We start from the raw sequence: 15835 nt of genomic DNA, 5'->3' as shown, positions 1-15835 counted from the left end.
GAAGTAACCTCACGAAATATTGCTTAAATAATTATAAATGTTAGTATAACGTGGAAGTTTGACATGAACAACTTTTGTAAGATCCAAATATTTCTAGCAAATTATAGGATGGTCGGTCCACACCCCCTATAAACCAGAGTAATCGTCTAATTATTACGATATTAATATAAAATTTCACAAAAAAGAGATTACACACTTTTTTAAAGTTGAGATCAGTCCTTACTCAAGAGTCTTGGGTAAGTTTTAAAGTTTTAAAAGTATTAAAATACGATCCTTGTCCAAGACCTTTTTAAAGGGTCTCTACCAAAAGAATTACAATATGATTATATAGCGTAATAATTAATAAAATTAATAATTTTGGTAATAAATGACGAATAGATGAATCCACAAAGACTTAGGGTTACGTATTTCCCTTAAAACACACACATAAGATTCGAAATAACCGAATACAACTAAAATTTAATTCGAAAATTTTCAAATACAATTAAGAGTTAATGAAATTTAAAAAAGATTATAAAATCCTGTATACTCCTGTACCTTTTTTAGTATTATTAAAATACACAAATAGTAATTTGATTAAAACATTACTAAATACCTTTCAATTTTTAATAAAAAAAACTATAGAACATATATAATTTTCAGCTTAAACTTTAAATAATTGCCTATAGTAACTGAACACTTAAATACAAAATAAACATACAAGAATACCAAAATATCTAGTCCAAAAATTAATTAAAAACTAATAAAATGAAACAATTTTTTGTATAACACACCAAAAAATTAAAACCTTTAAAAACTGTGCTAAAGCTTTTTAATAAGTAATTTGTACTAAAAAAAATTTATTATATTAATAAATAAAATAAAAAATAAATAATAAATTTAAATAAACTGTGTTTATATATAAAGAAAAAACTTTTGAAAATAAAAAGTAAGTAAAAAATATTTTTCTTTAATAAAAAAAACTAACACGTTTTACTTTTTAAATATACTTATATTTTCTTTTATTTAATTGTGTTAATACTATTTTATTTATGATATATAATTAAATATTTCTTTTATATTTTTCAAACTCTGATGTAATAAACATACAATATGTAATAATAATAATAACTTGTTCAAAAAGTAAACTTACTTTTTTCTAATGGAATTACTGGTGAAACTTTATGCGAGAGTAATGTATGTTATAAACTACATTATTTTTTTATTCATTCTACATTAAATATCAGTTTTTTAGAGTAAATTTCATGTTATTATTAAACAGACAATAAGGATATACGTATTTTTCATTTTTTTTAACACTAATTTATATTTTGTTTTTCATTTCATTTCTTATTAATTTTTATTTTAATATACATGCAATATTTTTTTCTTATTTTATTTTTTAAAATACACATAAAATATTTTATTAACGTTAATATTTATGTTTACTTTGGCCAAAACTATCTGCAATCTAGAGACCAAAGTATATTAGATATTGAGTCTTTAAATTGTTAATAATCCTGTTTTTAGCTTATTTAAGACGTTATTAGAGAGCGAAAATATTTTAATATATTAATAATTTTGTAATGTCATTAAAATTCAATCTGTTGACGTTAAAATAAAGTTTAAACCTTGGTCATAACTTATTCCTTTTTCGAAATATCTTGAAACATCCATAAATTGATAAAATCCTATTTTTTTCTACATTTGGCCTTTATTTTACAACAAATTGTCCCTTGAAGTATTTGCCCTAAAATTAAGGTAATTTAGATCTATTTAAATCCTACATGACTGTAAGGGGGAGAGAATTATACAAAGTACATATACCAATCAGCTAAGAATCACTTAAGTCGATTAAGATATGACCGTCTGTGTGTCTGTAATATTTGTGCACACACAAGTCGCTATTTTCAAGATATTTTAATAAAATTTGGTTGAAAAAAGGACGGAGCCTATGGAAAATGGTTAGGTCCATTATATCACCTAGCCCCATACAACCGGATAAGCGAAAAGATCTCCTGTACTTAAAATTAAATAAAATCTTCAATGTTTAAGTATCTCTACAAAAATCGGCAAATTTTAGTCTTAATAATAATGCCGCTTTTTGTTATGATCAGTTTGCATTTGATCCCATATATAGAATCCTTCAGAAATGAGAATAATTCACTTATAAACACAATATAAAACCGCATTAATAAATTTAATGTAAATATAAATTCTGTCTAAATATGAAAAAATACAATTTTTAACCTACACTCTATTGTAGGGTCCGTCACTGTCGACTATATATTCTTACATGTTTTCAACGTATAATTGTTTCAAACTTTAGGTTAAGTTATCCCAATGAATGAAGAACATAAAACAAAGGATTTGTTATTTATTCATATGACATAATAAAAGTTATAAATAATTATATATTCGCACTGTTATAACGACTAAATATGATCAAAAACAGGTACTTTAAAAACTTTAAGACACGATATCACAAAAACTTCGAGTATTTCTGACGCCATTTTCAGCACAGCTTAATACTTGACAAATTTTGTTGGACTATTTAAAAAATTATTGCTGTGATGCTTAGAGATAATATTTTAGTATTAAATTTAAGGTATTGAACTAAATGTTACCTTAAAATTTGTAAGAATTAATATAATAAGTAAAAGTACTAATTTTATCAGTCCAAATTGTATAACGTTTCTGTAATTTTCTAACAAATACTTTTACATTTTGAGAATTTTGATAAAATTAAAAAACTATATCGGTCGTTATACCTTATACTTAAGCAAATATATAATGCCCCTTTATATTGATACGTTTTCTTAATATAGTACGTTTCTGAGAAATAATACCCACTATTAGTTTAACACAAACAATAATTTATTTATGAAAAACAAAGTTCGAAAACAAGATTAAAAGGCTACAAAATAAGTACTTACACAATATATATTTTTTATAAGTCATAACTAGTAGTCATCTAGTAGTCATTGGAAAAAAAGTTTTTAAGTCAGTATTTAAGTCAATGAAATAAATATCAGAAATAATGTTTTTTCAAAACATTCTGAATAAGGTTAATTTTCAATATCAGTTCTCATAAGGGTCAGTTCATAATTGACTTCAGAGCCCATAAATTTCCCTTAATGAAAATAAGTTTATAGTCAATAAATCATTGAAAAATCAAACAATGAAAAGAAAATTCAATCAAAATTTAAAATACTTCATAGATCGATCGATAAAAGACCAAAGCACTGACTTAATTACTTGTAACGCCTATTTAATGTATATAAAATATCTTGTCGTATTAAATCCATATTTGAAAAGTTTTTTAATATGCTTTATGAGATGTTAGATATATGAGATTCGACATATTCGATTATCTTAATGGCATTCGAAATATTTTAAATTTTGTCTCATATGACAATAAATGTAACCTTTCGATTTTGAGTTACTATGAAAAGGAATTGTTGATTCACATAATATTAAGGTCTACTTTTATTAAATATTTTTATATGTATGTATGTCTGTAGAAAATAGGAATGAAAATATAACTACATATTAATTTTATAAAAAATCTTATGGTATAGTGAATTATAGAACTTAAATATTTTATATACTTATTAATAATAAAATTGTTAAACTACAGTTATAGGCAATAAAATATATACATTCCTATTCTGTATGTTGATTCGAAATGATATTTTATCTGTTTGTTTTCCATTTAATCTAAATTTATATTCTGTTTTTATTGGAATAGCTTCTTCTAATATTCTAAGGGTGAAAATTGGTTCATAAATGAGGAAAAAAAGGTATTTATTTTATTGCCCATAATTGTAGCATATTTATAATTTATATTTCGTTTTTGAAATAATACTTAATTGTAAATTAATTTAAAATGGAACAAAATTAATAAAAATCTTTTATATTCCATTAATACTTATTTTATGCACTTAAATGTACGAGAGAGAGAGTTATTTAAAATAACATAGCAAAGTCCCAAAATATGTTTTATAATCCCTTATTCACTGTTTCCTTCGGTTTCTTCGTCAAGCAGTAAACTAGTTGAACCATAATTACGGAGTCTAAACAAGTGATTGCAAGAAAGAAAAATATCGTTCGTTTACTATAATAATTGTATCTACAGAATGGGAAATTTTAAATGTATTTTATTTTTACTACCAAGTGAAAACATATTAAAAAGTGCAATACTTACAAATATCAGATCAGATAAGCAATTAATATAAGATTTATGTATGTAATAAAATTAACAAAAAAAGCAAATAAAATAATTTATATGAAAATTATAAAAATAAAGAAAACACACACACAAACTCTTAATTTTACAAGTAGATAAATAAATGTTTTAATTAAGGGATATATTAGAAATATTATTTACCTCATCATCAGATACTTTTAGACCATCCAAATTAATGCTGTTGCGTGAATAATTGCCACCACCAGTTGCAGTTGAATTGGAATTATCTTTTTGGTAAAATTTTGCATCAGCACTTGTTGCACCAGCACCGCTACCACCAACCGTCGAAGAACGTGAATGATCTTCAAATAACTGCCGATTTATATCGTCTTTGGAAAGATTTGATGAATTCGAATTCAAATTTGAATTGGAATTTCCGCTGCTCTGGCCACTCATAGCTGTGGTAGTTTTCAAAGGTAGAGCCAAATTAGCTCGACTATTTGGAGTACTTAATGGATTGGCAGCAGTAGAACCATTACTGCCACTGCCATTTCCCATTCCAACACCACCACTACCACTGCTATTATTTGGACCATATCTTCCAGATGAACGTTCACGTTGTTCGCGCTGGTGGTGATGATGTTGATGTTGCAAATGCGTTGGATTATCAAATTTTTGCTTAGCCCTTTCAAATTCTAGATTACGACTTTTTGCTTCAAATATATTCTCTTCAACATGTGATGTTTTCGCATCGAAAAAACAATTCGCTTGCTGTTGTTGCAAGAGAGTACGTTCCGTGTGACTGGAACGCTTGGATGATGGTTCAGCGCCAGTTGAATGACGTAACCCGATATTACTTTGCGCCGAACCATCATCGAATATCTGACGTAAATCATTAATGTTTGGCAAACAATCACTTGGTAATTCAACTGCTATTTTATTACGCAATTGTACACCATTAAAACTTCCGCGCATTTGTGGACTAGGTGCACGTCTATTTTGTTGTGATTTAGTGTAGTATTTAATAAATGTTAGTATTAGCGAAATGTTTAGCAGATTTTGCAGCATTCCAAATGTTAGAATTTTTAAATATTATTAACTTTTATGGTTATTATTTTGGAAGCATTAGGAGTTAGGTTTTAGTGTGGGTTAAGAAAATGTAAGGAATGATTCAAACCTGGTTTGTAGATGTTGTATCTGTACTTGCAATCCTTCATTTTGACCGACTAATTCATCATTAGAGCGTTGTAGACGTCTCACTTGATTTACTGCTGAATCTAATTCATCTTCAGCTGCAGCCAGCTCTCGCTTTAATTCTTCAACACGTTGACGTAGACGTTTGACCTAAAACAACGACATTTATTAATGTTTAATGTAACAAAAAAATTAAGATAAATGTCTAGCGAAACAGATATAACACAAAACTCTTTTTCAAACAAATGTGGGTTTTACTATCTCCGAAAATTGGAAATTAGAAGATTGTCCCCAAGAAATCTTTCCGTATAGACATCTGGTTCCAAAACTGGATAACAAGATATGACTTATGTTGGACAGTGAATGAACATATAACGACTATTGCAGAATCTGACACCCTCTTTGCGTTATATCAACTATTGATTTAGAAGACACTTCCTTTATGTTCTTAGAAAAGCGAATTCTAGTTCTGTTCTAGTTCTGTTCTAGTTCTGTTCTAGTTCTGTTCTAGTTCTGTTCTAGTTCTGTTCTAGTTCTGTTCTAGTTCTGTTCTAGTTCTGTTCTAGTTCTGTTCTAGTTCTGTTCTAGTTCTGTTCTAGTTCTGTTCTGTTCTAGTTCTGTTCCAGTTCTGTTCTAGTTCTGTTCTAGTTCTGTTCTAGTTCTGTTCTAGTTCTGTTCTAGTTCTGTTCTAGTTCTGTTCTAGTTCTGTTCTAGTTCTGTTCTAGTTCTGTTCTAGTTCTGTTCTAGTTCTGTTCTAGTTCTGTTCTAGTTCTGTTCTAGTTCTGTTCTAGTTCTGTTCTAGTTCTGTTCTAGTTCTGTTCTAGTTCTGTTCTAGTTCTGTTCTAGTTCTGTTCTAGTTCTGTTCTAGTTCTGTTCTAGTTCTGTTCTAGTTCTGTTCTAGTTCTGTTCTAGTTCTGTTCTAGTTCTGTTCTAGTTCTGTTCTAGTTCTGTTCTAGTTCTGTTCTAGTTCTGTTCTAGTTCTGTTCTAGTTCTGTTCTAGTTCTGTTCTAGTTCTGTTCTAGTTCTGTTCTAGTTCTGTTCTAGTTCTGTTCTAGTTCTGTTCTAGTTCTGTTCTAGTTCTGTTCTAGTTCTGTTCTGTTCTAGTTCTGTTCTAGTTCTGTTCTAGTTTTGTTCTAGTTCTGTTCTAGTTCTGTTCTAGTTCTGTTCTAGTTCTGTTCTAGTTCTGTTCTAGTTCTGTTCTAGTTCTGTTCTAGTTCTGTTCTAGTTCTGTTCTAGTTCTGTTCTAGTTCTGTTCTAGTTCTGTTCTAGTTCTGTTCTAGTTCCATTCTAAATCTTTTCTAGTTCTATTCTAGTTCTGTTCTAGTTCTGTTCTAGTTCTGTTCTAGTTCTGTTCTAGTTCTGTTCTAGTTCTGTTCTAGTTCTGTTCTAGTTCTGTTCTAGTTCTGTTCTAGTTCTGTTCTAGTTCAGTTCTAGTTCTGTTCTAGTTCTGTTCTAGTTCTGTTCTAGTTCTTTTCTAGTTCTGTTCTAGTTCTGTTCTAGTTCCATTCTAGATCTTTTCTAGTTCTATTCTAGTTCTAGTTCTGTTCTAGTTCTTTCTATTTCTGTTCTAGTTCTGTTCTAGTTCCATTCTAGATCTTTTCTAGTTATATTCTAGTTATGTTCTAGTTCTTTTCTAGTTTTTTTCTAGTTCTGTTCTAGTTCTTTTCTGTTCTGTTCTGTTCTAGTTCTGTTCCAGTTCAGTTCTGTTCTAGTACTGTAAAGTGGAACATTTCAAAGTTCTATGCAATTATATTTCAACGGCTTTAGCTATCAATTAACAAATTAATAAACACCTTAGAAATGAGCTGATCGAATACACAACTAGGCTTCAACGTGCACAGACAAATACATTTAATTGTTTTTATTTTACACTATAATATTATGAGAAACTGTTTAAGATTTAATTAATATTAATAAATATATAAATATTGCATATTTTCATTACACATCTTATCAAACATTACGTTAATAGATCAAATAGGTACGTATTTTTTTGTTTTCTTTCGAAAACACACCATAAGCATGATATTTAAATGATTAGATTTATTTTATAAAAAATACAAATGCACACACACACCCATCCACAAAATACGAATATGTGAAGAGATTTTTTAAACATATTCATTATAATACTAATCTACTCATAAATATTAATAAAATAATTGAGAGAATAAACTAAAAAGTGAGAGTGTACCTAAAGTTGATAGGAACTTTAACATATTTGCGAGCATAAATAAAAAAATAAGTAAACTACCACATCTTGTATGTTCCCCCCAGTTTAGTTCAGTGAGAATACTCGTATGAAGCAGTAGTGGAAAAAAACACACCAGCTGATTTGGTTCTTGCTGTTTAGTGGATACTTATCTAACCAAATAATAAAATTGAGACAAAATTGTAAAAAAATATAACAAAAAAAATGATTTCCCAAAATATTTTAAGCAAATTACGTCCTCTTGTTTCAAGAGCTAGTTTTGCCACCAAAGCAAGTGAACCAAAATTCAATTGGCAAGATCCCTTAAATTTGGAATCACAATTAACTGAAGATGAAATTGCCATACGTGATTCTTTCCGTAACTACTGCCAAACTACCCTATTGCCTAGAGTAACCAAAGCCAATCGTGACGAAGTTTTCGATAAGGCTATAATGCAAGAATTTGGTGAACTTGGTGCCTTAGGCTGTACTCTCAATGGCTACGGCTGTGCTGGCGTTTCCAATGTTGCCTATGGTTTATTGACACGCGAAGTTGAACGTGTTGATTCTGCTTATCGTTCGGCCATGAGTGTCCAGAGCTCCTTAGCTATGGGTGCCATTTACGACTATGGTACCGCTGAACAAAAGGAGAAATATTTACCCCTTATGGCTCAAGGAAAATTAATCGGTGAGTTGAGTTTATTGTTGCCTAATGAAAGCATGTGAATAAGAACAATTTGCTTAAAAGATAAGCAGCACACACAAACTTAAAGAATGATAAGTGATAAGATTTTCTTTAAATTTTTGTTATTATTTTCAGGTGCTTTCGGTCTTACTGAACCTAATCATGGCAGTGATCCAGCTGGCATGGAAACTAGAGCTAAATATGATAGTAAGAGCAAATGTTATATTTTAAATGGTTCCAAAACTTGGATCACTAGCTCTCCTATTGCCGATGTGATTATTGTTTGGGCTAAGGGAGAAGATGATAAAGTACGTGGCTTTATAGTTGATCGCTCACAATCTCCCAAAGGTTTAGCCACCCCCAAAATCGAAGGCAAATTTTCTTTAAGAGCTTCTGCTACCGGCATGATTCTTATGGATGATCTTCATGTACCCGAGGAAAATTTATTACCAAATGTTGTTGGTTTTAGAGGACCATTCGGTTGTCTGAACAATGCTCGTTATGGTATTGCCTGGGGTGCTTTGGGTGCCGCCGAGGCTTGTGTCGATGTTGCTCGTCAATACACGTTGGATCGTAAACAATTCAAACGTCCCTTGGCCGCCAATCAATTGATACAGAAAAAGTTAGCCGATGCCACCACAGAAATTGCTCTTGGTTTGCAAGCCTGTTTGCAAGTTGGACGTCTTAAGGATCAAAAATTACACACACCCGAAATGATTTCACTTATTAAACGTAACAATGCTGGTAAATCATTGGAAATTGCTCGCGTTATGCGTGATATGTTGGGTGGCAACGGTATTGCCGATGAATATCACATCATTCGCCACGTAATGAATCTTGAAGCTGTTAATACCTATGAAGGTACACATGATATTCATGCTTTAATTTTGGGTCGTGCCATTACCGGTATTCCTGCTTTTGCCAATTAAAATTTAAAGATAATATATGTAAATATTGAACTTATTCGAAACATTGCATTTATAGGTTTTTATATATTGTACCTTAAAATTTTACACTTTATGTTATCATGTAAAAACTTTTCTTGTGTTTTTGTTTATAGATTAATAAACTGTAATGATGCATTTCAAATAAAAAAGATAAAGTTGTTTAGAAATGAAATTGTAAATAAATACTTATATTAATGCTTTTATATATAAGTCCTTTACGTTAGCTTCATAATAAATGTTTAAATCTCTTCTGTGTAAATTAAGCAATCTCTAGAACATTGGGAAATCTGGGTCTTTCAAACCCCATACACTAACAGTCTATAAATCACACTTCCTTACAATCTTTTATAATATTCTTGAACACATTTTAAATTCGTTTTTTTATTAATTAATATGTTTAGAAGAATAAGGTAAATTAATATAATTGTGCTAATTTTGACAACATTTTATGACGCTTATGGGCTTGTGAGAAAATGAGGAAACATAAAGAAAAAAATCAATTTTTAAATCTAATCTAAAAAGTCGTTGAGAATTACCCCCAATTGTTGAGAAATTGTTTATTTATTCTTACGTTATTTTAATTACTTATCAAACGTCTGTCGTTTAAGAAACAGTTGATTGCAAGTATTCTTAATAGCTTTTATTAAACTTGCTGTGTTAGTTTGTTAATAAGATTTAAAATTGAATGGTTGTATTAAGTAAAAAGGTTGTTTACGTTCTACCTCCAAATTTATAATTTCACCACTTGGATTATGGAGGTAAACTTGAACCGAGGCGTCGTAGTCGATGGAAATCAAATACCGACTGTGAACCACACAAAGATTTTGGTGGGTAACATGACAGTCTGTTTCCTCCTTAGCACATGCCACTGCAATTACGCGCAGATTGCGAAGTAGAAACAAGGTCCTCAAAGCGCTAGCCCTCAGCACTTGGGGAGTGGACAAAAAAAGCTTCTTGGTTTTGGGGACCGGTCTGAGGTCAATTATGCTGCTCCAGTGTGGTTTCCCTCGCTGAATGATATCCAGTGGAGAAATATACCAAAATGCTGCCCTAAGGACTGTAACGGGCTGTATGCAAAGAACCTCAGAGTACCACCTACACGAGGAAACGAAGGTCCACCAGTCAAGGAACATAATGTCATGCTGACTAAACATGTCACCGGAGGAGTCATCCTAACTTTAACATCACACAGTTGGATGCTCCCACGAGGCATGTCAGGAAAGACGAAGAGAGCATACGAAGGACGAAATCAATACCGTGGTTTCAGGAGGTGCTTGGAGATCGCCCACCGCTTATAGCAGAAATTGAGAAGAACCTGCCGCGGAAAACCAGAATTGCTCTGGCACAACTGAAATCAGGATGGAGCAACAGACTCAATGCATATTGGTCCCACATAGACCGTGCCGTCCCCAATATATGCCCAGCATGTGGACAGGATCCCCATGATACCCACTACATATTCAACTGTCCAGCCTACCATACTTCACTTAGCCCAAAGGATTTGTGGACTAACCCTTTAGAAGTAACCCAATTTCTTGGATTTAACCTAAATTCAGAACCCCCGGATTAAAACTTGTATAATTTTTAGCTGCTACAACAAAAATATTTTCCAAAAATATACAAAGAACTCGGCGTTTTTGAGAAACTGCTTCTTTGTTGTTGCGTTGATGTAAATGGTAATATTTTTAATATAGCTAAAATACTTAATATGGTTACAAGGGTACTTTACCACCAAGAGTGAAAACCGCTAATACATTTATCTTGTACTTACCTCGGCTTCGTATTGTTCAGCACGTCTTACTGCATGACCCAGTTCGGTATTGGTTTCAGATAACAGTTTCTTTAATTTGGAATGTGATATTTTGAGTTCGCTTAATTCCTGAAATGAGATTGATTAAAAAATGTATACAAAAATATATTAAAAGGATTTTTAGATACAAAAAATTAACAACTTTGGGACAATTTATAGGCATGTATATCTAATAAATAGATTATATTCCGGTTATTTTGTATTTCCGGTTATTTTGTATTTCATCTCTTACCTTACTGCGATCAGCTAACTCTTGCTGGAGAGCACGATTTTCTGCGTCGGTTGCTTGCATAGGTCTTCCTTTGCGATCGGAACGTTCTTGAAAATCTCGAAGTTCAGTTCGTAATTTTTTATTATCGCGTTCCAAAGCCAATTTTTCCGTTTCTAAACGTTCACGTTTACCCCATTCCGAGGCATTTTCCACTTGCAAACGTTCCAATTCAGTACGTAATTCACTTAAACGACGTTCAAGATTCTCGCGTGCTGCTATTTCTTCTTGCAGAGAATTGTTTATAATACGCATTTCGGCGCGATGAGATTCTTGTAGAGTTAATAGTTCTCGAACTGCTTCCTAAAATTGTTGTAATTTATTGTAAGTTATAAAACATTTTAATAGACATTTCAATTTATAATTTACCTGTTTAGCTGAGCGTAATTCTTCTTGACGTTCTCGAACTTCTTGTATTTCTAATGATAGCTTCTCAATGTTTTTATGTAGTATATGTTTTTCGCTAAAAAAAAATATATAAAAATAAATTTATATTTTATTATAAGTAATAAAATTATACTTACTCTCTTTCTGCTTGCACAGTTTTTTGTGCCTCATCTAAGCGTAATTGTAACATCGATATTTTTTGCAATAAGTAATCTTCATCGAATTCATCTTTTGATAATTGTTGAATTAATCGTTTTTCCTCAGCGGAAACTTCATCTGTTACAAAAAAATAAAATATATAATTGTTTGTTATTTTCTAAAGACCAAGAAATAATAAGTTTGCTGTTGAAAATCAACAATACCTGTTCATAAATAATGGAATTATGAACAAAATTTAAAAATAAATGCAAGATCAACCAGAATTTTTTAAAATAAGGAAAAATATAATTATTATACGATTTTTTTAACTTACCCAAATCGGATAAATTTTTATGTACAGCACCTTTTAGAACATATTCTTCAATATCAAGATCTTTAAGTTCACCACCAGCTGCTGCCTTAGTAACTAAACCATCTTCGCTATTGACATTCTTTAAACCATCCGAAGATATATCTGGAGAACAATTGGCATCTCTACTATTAGCTTCATTTTCTTCTCCAGTATCTGCCATTCTGAATAAATAAATTTGAAAAGTTTATAATTTACATATTTAAAATATTAACCATAATTTAAATAAACTTAAGATTCTCGTTTTTTTTTTTAATTTAAAACCATCGTTCATTAAGGTTAGTTGGTATATAAGTTAGTGAATATTTTTAAATTTACTTACCCCGTCTTATGAAATTGTCCAGCATGTTTCATCATCAGCGAATGAACTTTTTCCATTTCTTTTTTAAGTTGGGATATTTGCATTTCCAGATCATTTTTCTCTCTCTTATACGAGTTGGCTTCTTTCATGGACATCTCAAGATTAGCTCTTAATTGTTTTGCTTCTTCTCGGGCTTTATTGCGTTCGTTACGCACCTTATATGACCAATAAAAGAGAAATACATAAATTCATATGTATATCGATTTATTTCCGAAAAGTAAACAAACAGTAGCCAGCAACAGCAATCACATAAAATGCATAGTGCATACAAATACAATGTGTATAAATAAAATTTGGTTGGTTACCAAACACAACAACTCCGCCGGTCACCGTGGTATTTATAATCAAATTTTTTACTTACCTTACTCCATTTTTCCCGCCAATTGGCAGTGCAATCTGACCACCACTTCATAGTCTTTTCCATTTGTGCTGCTCTAGCGCGTGCCTCTTCCAATTCCCTTTGACGCTGAGACTAATTAAAAAAAAAAACTATTGTAATTTGTTTTTTTCACTTTAAGCCTTATTTGTGGCACTTACCTCTCGAGCTTCCCATTCTGTATCGCCAGCACCATATCTAGCAGTTATGGTATTATTAATAATACCTACACCAACCGCTGTGTGGTCTATCAGTTCACGCCTACTGACGCCTCCAGTACCAGCCGTACTTTGAGACATTTCGTTGTGTTGTGTTTTAGCAAAATCAATGCTTTGTCCTTATTTGTATAAATAACTTGACTTCTTTATTCGTTAAAATTTATTTTATTTGCAAATTAATTCAACAATCTTCAATGCATTTTTTAAGCTTTTTGCAAAGAAAAATTTTTAATATACTTGCTGTTTTTTTGTTTACTATCAGAGTCCTGCGCCCACAAATATTAATTTAGCTGACGCTGACACTAAAACTATCGGCGGCGGCTTAAAATGGTCTGCAAACCGGCTAATTTCTCAAATTTTAAAATTTCAACGATTTAAATAAAAAACGGAATTCTAAAGATAAAAAAGTGTTATTTTAAGGCAAATATATTGTTCATAACAAAAAAAAACAGATTCAGAGCAAATTTTTAGAGATGGAAAAATAAAAAATGGAACAAATATTAAAAAAAAAAATTGATTAATCCTTAAAAATTAAAAAATCTTTCAACAAGCTTTATGAGGATCGGTCTATATTTTCCAGATATTTATTTTTGCCGCATAGTGTATTCTATGCAATAAAATTTTAAATAATCTAAGAAACATTTATATTTCTTTTCTTTTTAACTTTATGAAAAATTTGTATGTGATGATCCCACGGAACCAAACAAGTACGCAAATTGCAGACCTTTTCTAACCAAACAACAACATTTTTCAAATCCTACCATTTTAACTCCAGGTAAACGCTTTTATACCATATACCACTATAGTGTATGGCGTGGTTTGTAACACACAAAAATCTTTGTATACCAATCGGCTCAGAATCACTTTCTGATTCGAAGTTTGTGGTCTACCTATATTTAGGGTTCTATAGTTGAAACGAAAAGTTTTTTCATTTAGTTAAAAGTCGACTTTTCGAAAAGTTGATTTTTCGACTTTTTTCATTTAATTAAAAGTTGACTTTTAGACTATAAGTATTTTATAAATAGTCGACTTTTCGACTTTTTCGGACTTTTTTTCGACTTTCTGACTATTTTCGACTTTTTTCCGACTATTTTTTTGACTTTTTTCGAGTTTTTCCGACTATTTTTGAGTTTTTGATTTTTTTTTCAACTTTTTCAAAATTTTCGACTATTTTTGACTTGTTTCTACAATTTTCGAATTTTTCCAACTTTTCGATTTTTTCAACTTTTTGATTTTTTTGACTTTTTTCCGACTATTTTTTTTTGTTTTTTTTTCCAGTTTTTTCGACTATTTTAGAGCATTTGACTTTTTTCCACTTATTTTAAATTTTTGACTTGTTTCTAAAATTTTCGAGTTTTCGACTTTTTTCGACATTTCGACTTTTTCAACTTTTTTTGACTTTTATTGACAAAGTCGACTTTTTGACTTTTTCACAGATGATAGTCGAGTTATCGACATTTTTGGAACAAAATAGTCGACTTCGACTTTTTTCGACAAAAAGTCGACTGTTCGATTTTTCGAAGTCGATTTATAGAACCCTACCTATATTTATAAGGATAAATATCTCTATGAAGAAAACAAACTTTTTAACAAACTTTTTTCATACCTATTAAGAAAACAAACTTTTTAACAAACTTTTTTCAGAAGAAAATACATAAAAAACGTAAACAAAAAGATAACAAACCATAACAAACTCATTGATATATTTGTGAAATTTTTAAATATCCAAATAAAAATTAAAATCCTCTTTGAGCACTAAATCTGAAATGTGTTATTAATAGTGAATCGAAAAACGAATCAATCTAAGTATTAAGTGTTCTTCAAAGTACTTTCTATGAAATGCTGTGATGTAACAAACTTTGAAGATTTTACAAATTTAACAAAGGTGTTTATGCTTAAAAAATTAAAAATGTTCGTTGAGCAGCAAAACCAAAATATGTCATCGATAGGGGATCAATAGACAAATCGAACCGTATATAGATTTTTTTCCTAAATACTTGCCATAAGACGGTATAACGTAACAAACTTTGGCAAATTGGCAAATTTAATGAAAAAGTTTTTATACTAAAAAATTTTTAAATATTCGTTGAGCAGCAAAACCAAAATATGGCATCGAAAGGGGATCAATAGACAAATCGAACCGTATATAGATTATTTTCCTGAGTACTTGCCATAAGACGGTATAACGTAACAAACTTTGACAAATTTTCAAAATTTAATGAAAAAGTTTTTATACTCAAAAATTTTAAAATATTCGTTGAGCAGCAAAACCAAAATATGTCATCGATAGAGGATCAATAGACAAATCGAACCGTATATAGACTTTATACCTGAGTACTTTCCATAAGACGGTATAATGTAACAAACTTTAGAAAATTGGCTAATTGACAAATTTAATGAAAAAGTTTTTAGACTAAAAAATTTTAAAATATTCGTTGAGCAGCAAAACTAAAATATTTCATCAATAGGGGATCAATACACAAATCGAACCGTGTATAGATTTTATCCCCGAGTACTTTCCATTAGCCGGTGTACCGTAACAAACTTAGAAAAATTCGCAAATTTGATGAAAAAGTTGTTATACCACAAAATTTAAAAAATATTCGTTGAGCAGCAAAACTACAACATGCGATCGATAGGGAATCAATAGACAAATCGAATCATGTATAGATTTTATCCCTGAGTACTTTCCATTAGCCGGTGTACCGTAACAAACTTTAAA

The 15835-nt window shown here is 30.4% G+C and overlaps 2 protein-coding genes across 4 annotated transcripts; one reads left to right on the top strand and one right to left on the bottom strand.

Moving 5' to 3' along the window:
- Positions 1-3444: 3444 nt before the first annotated feature.
- LOC111675123 (coiled-coil domain-containing protein 102A) lies at positions 3445-13358 on the bottom strand. 3 transcript variants are annotated; one of them, XM_046953184.1, is made up of 11 exons: positions 13057-13358; positions 12881-12991; positions 12481-12674; positions 12123-12322; positions 11788-11926; positions 11633-11726; positions 11228-11566; positions 10957-11064; positions 5346-5512; positions 4370-5162; positions 3445-4096 (listed from the first exon to the last, which is right to left on the bottom strand). In XM_046953184.1, the coding sequence occupies exons 1-11, from the start codon at positions 13192-13194 to the stop codon at positions 4094-4096; spliced, it is 2286 nt and encodes a 761-aa protein (XP_046809140.1). In that variant the 5' UTR covers positions 13195-13358; the 3' UTR covers positions 3445-4093. The 3 variants fall into 3 exon arrangements, with proteins under 3 accessions (XP_046809140.1, XP_046809139.1, XP_023291624.1); XM_046953183.1 differs by having other exon boundaries at positions 3445-4055; XM_023435856.2 differs by lacking the exon at positions 4370-5162 and having other exon boundaries at positions 3445-4055.
- On the top strand, positions 7571-9444 carry LOC111675125 (glutaryl-CoA dehydrogenase, mitochondrial). The gene is made up of 2 exons (XM_023435857.2): positions 7571-8241; positions 8374-9444. The coding sequence occupies exons 1-2, from the start codon at positions 7779-7781 to the stop codon at positions 9165-9167; spliced, it is 1257 nt and encodes a 418-aa protein (XP_023291625.1). The 5' UTR covers positions 7571-7778; the 3' UTR covers positions 9168-9444.
- Positions 13359-15835: the final 2477 nt, after the last annotated feature.

The sequence above is a fragment of the Lucilia cuprina genome, chromosome 5, assembly GCF_022045245.1.
Source record: "Lucilia cuprina isolate Lc7/37 chromosome 5, ASM2204524v1, whole genome shotgun sequence".
Lineage (NCBI taxonomy): Eukaryota > Metazoa > Arthropoda > Insecta > Diptera > Calliphoridae > Lucilia > Lucilia cuprina.
This window is presented reverse-complemented; position numbering and strand designations above follow the sequence as displayed.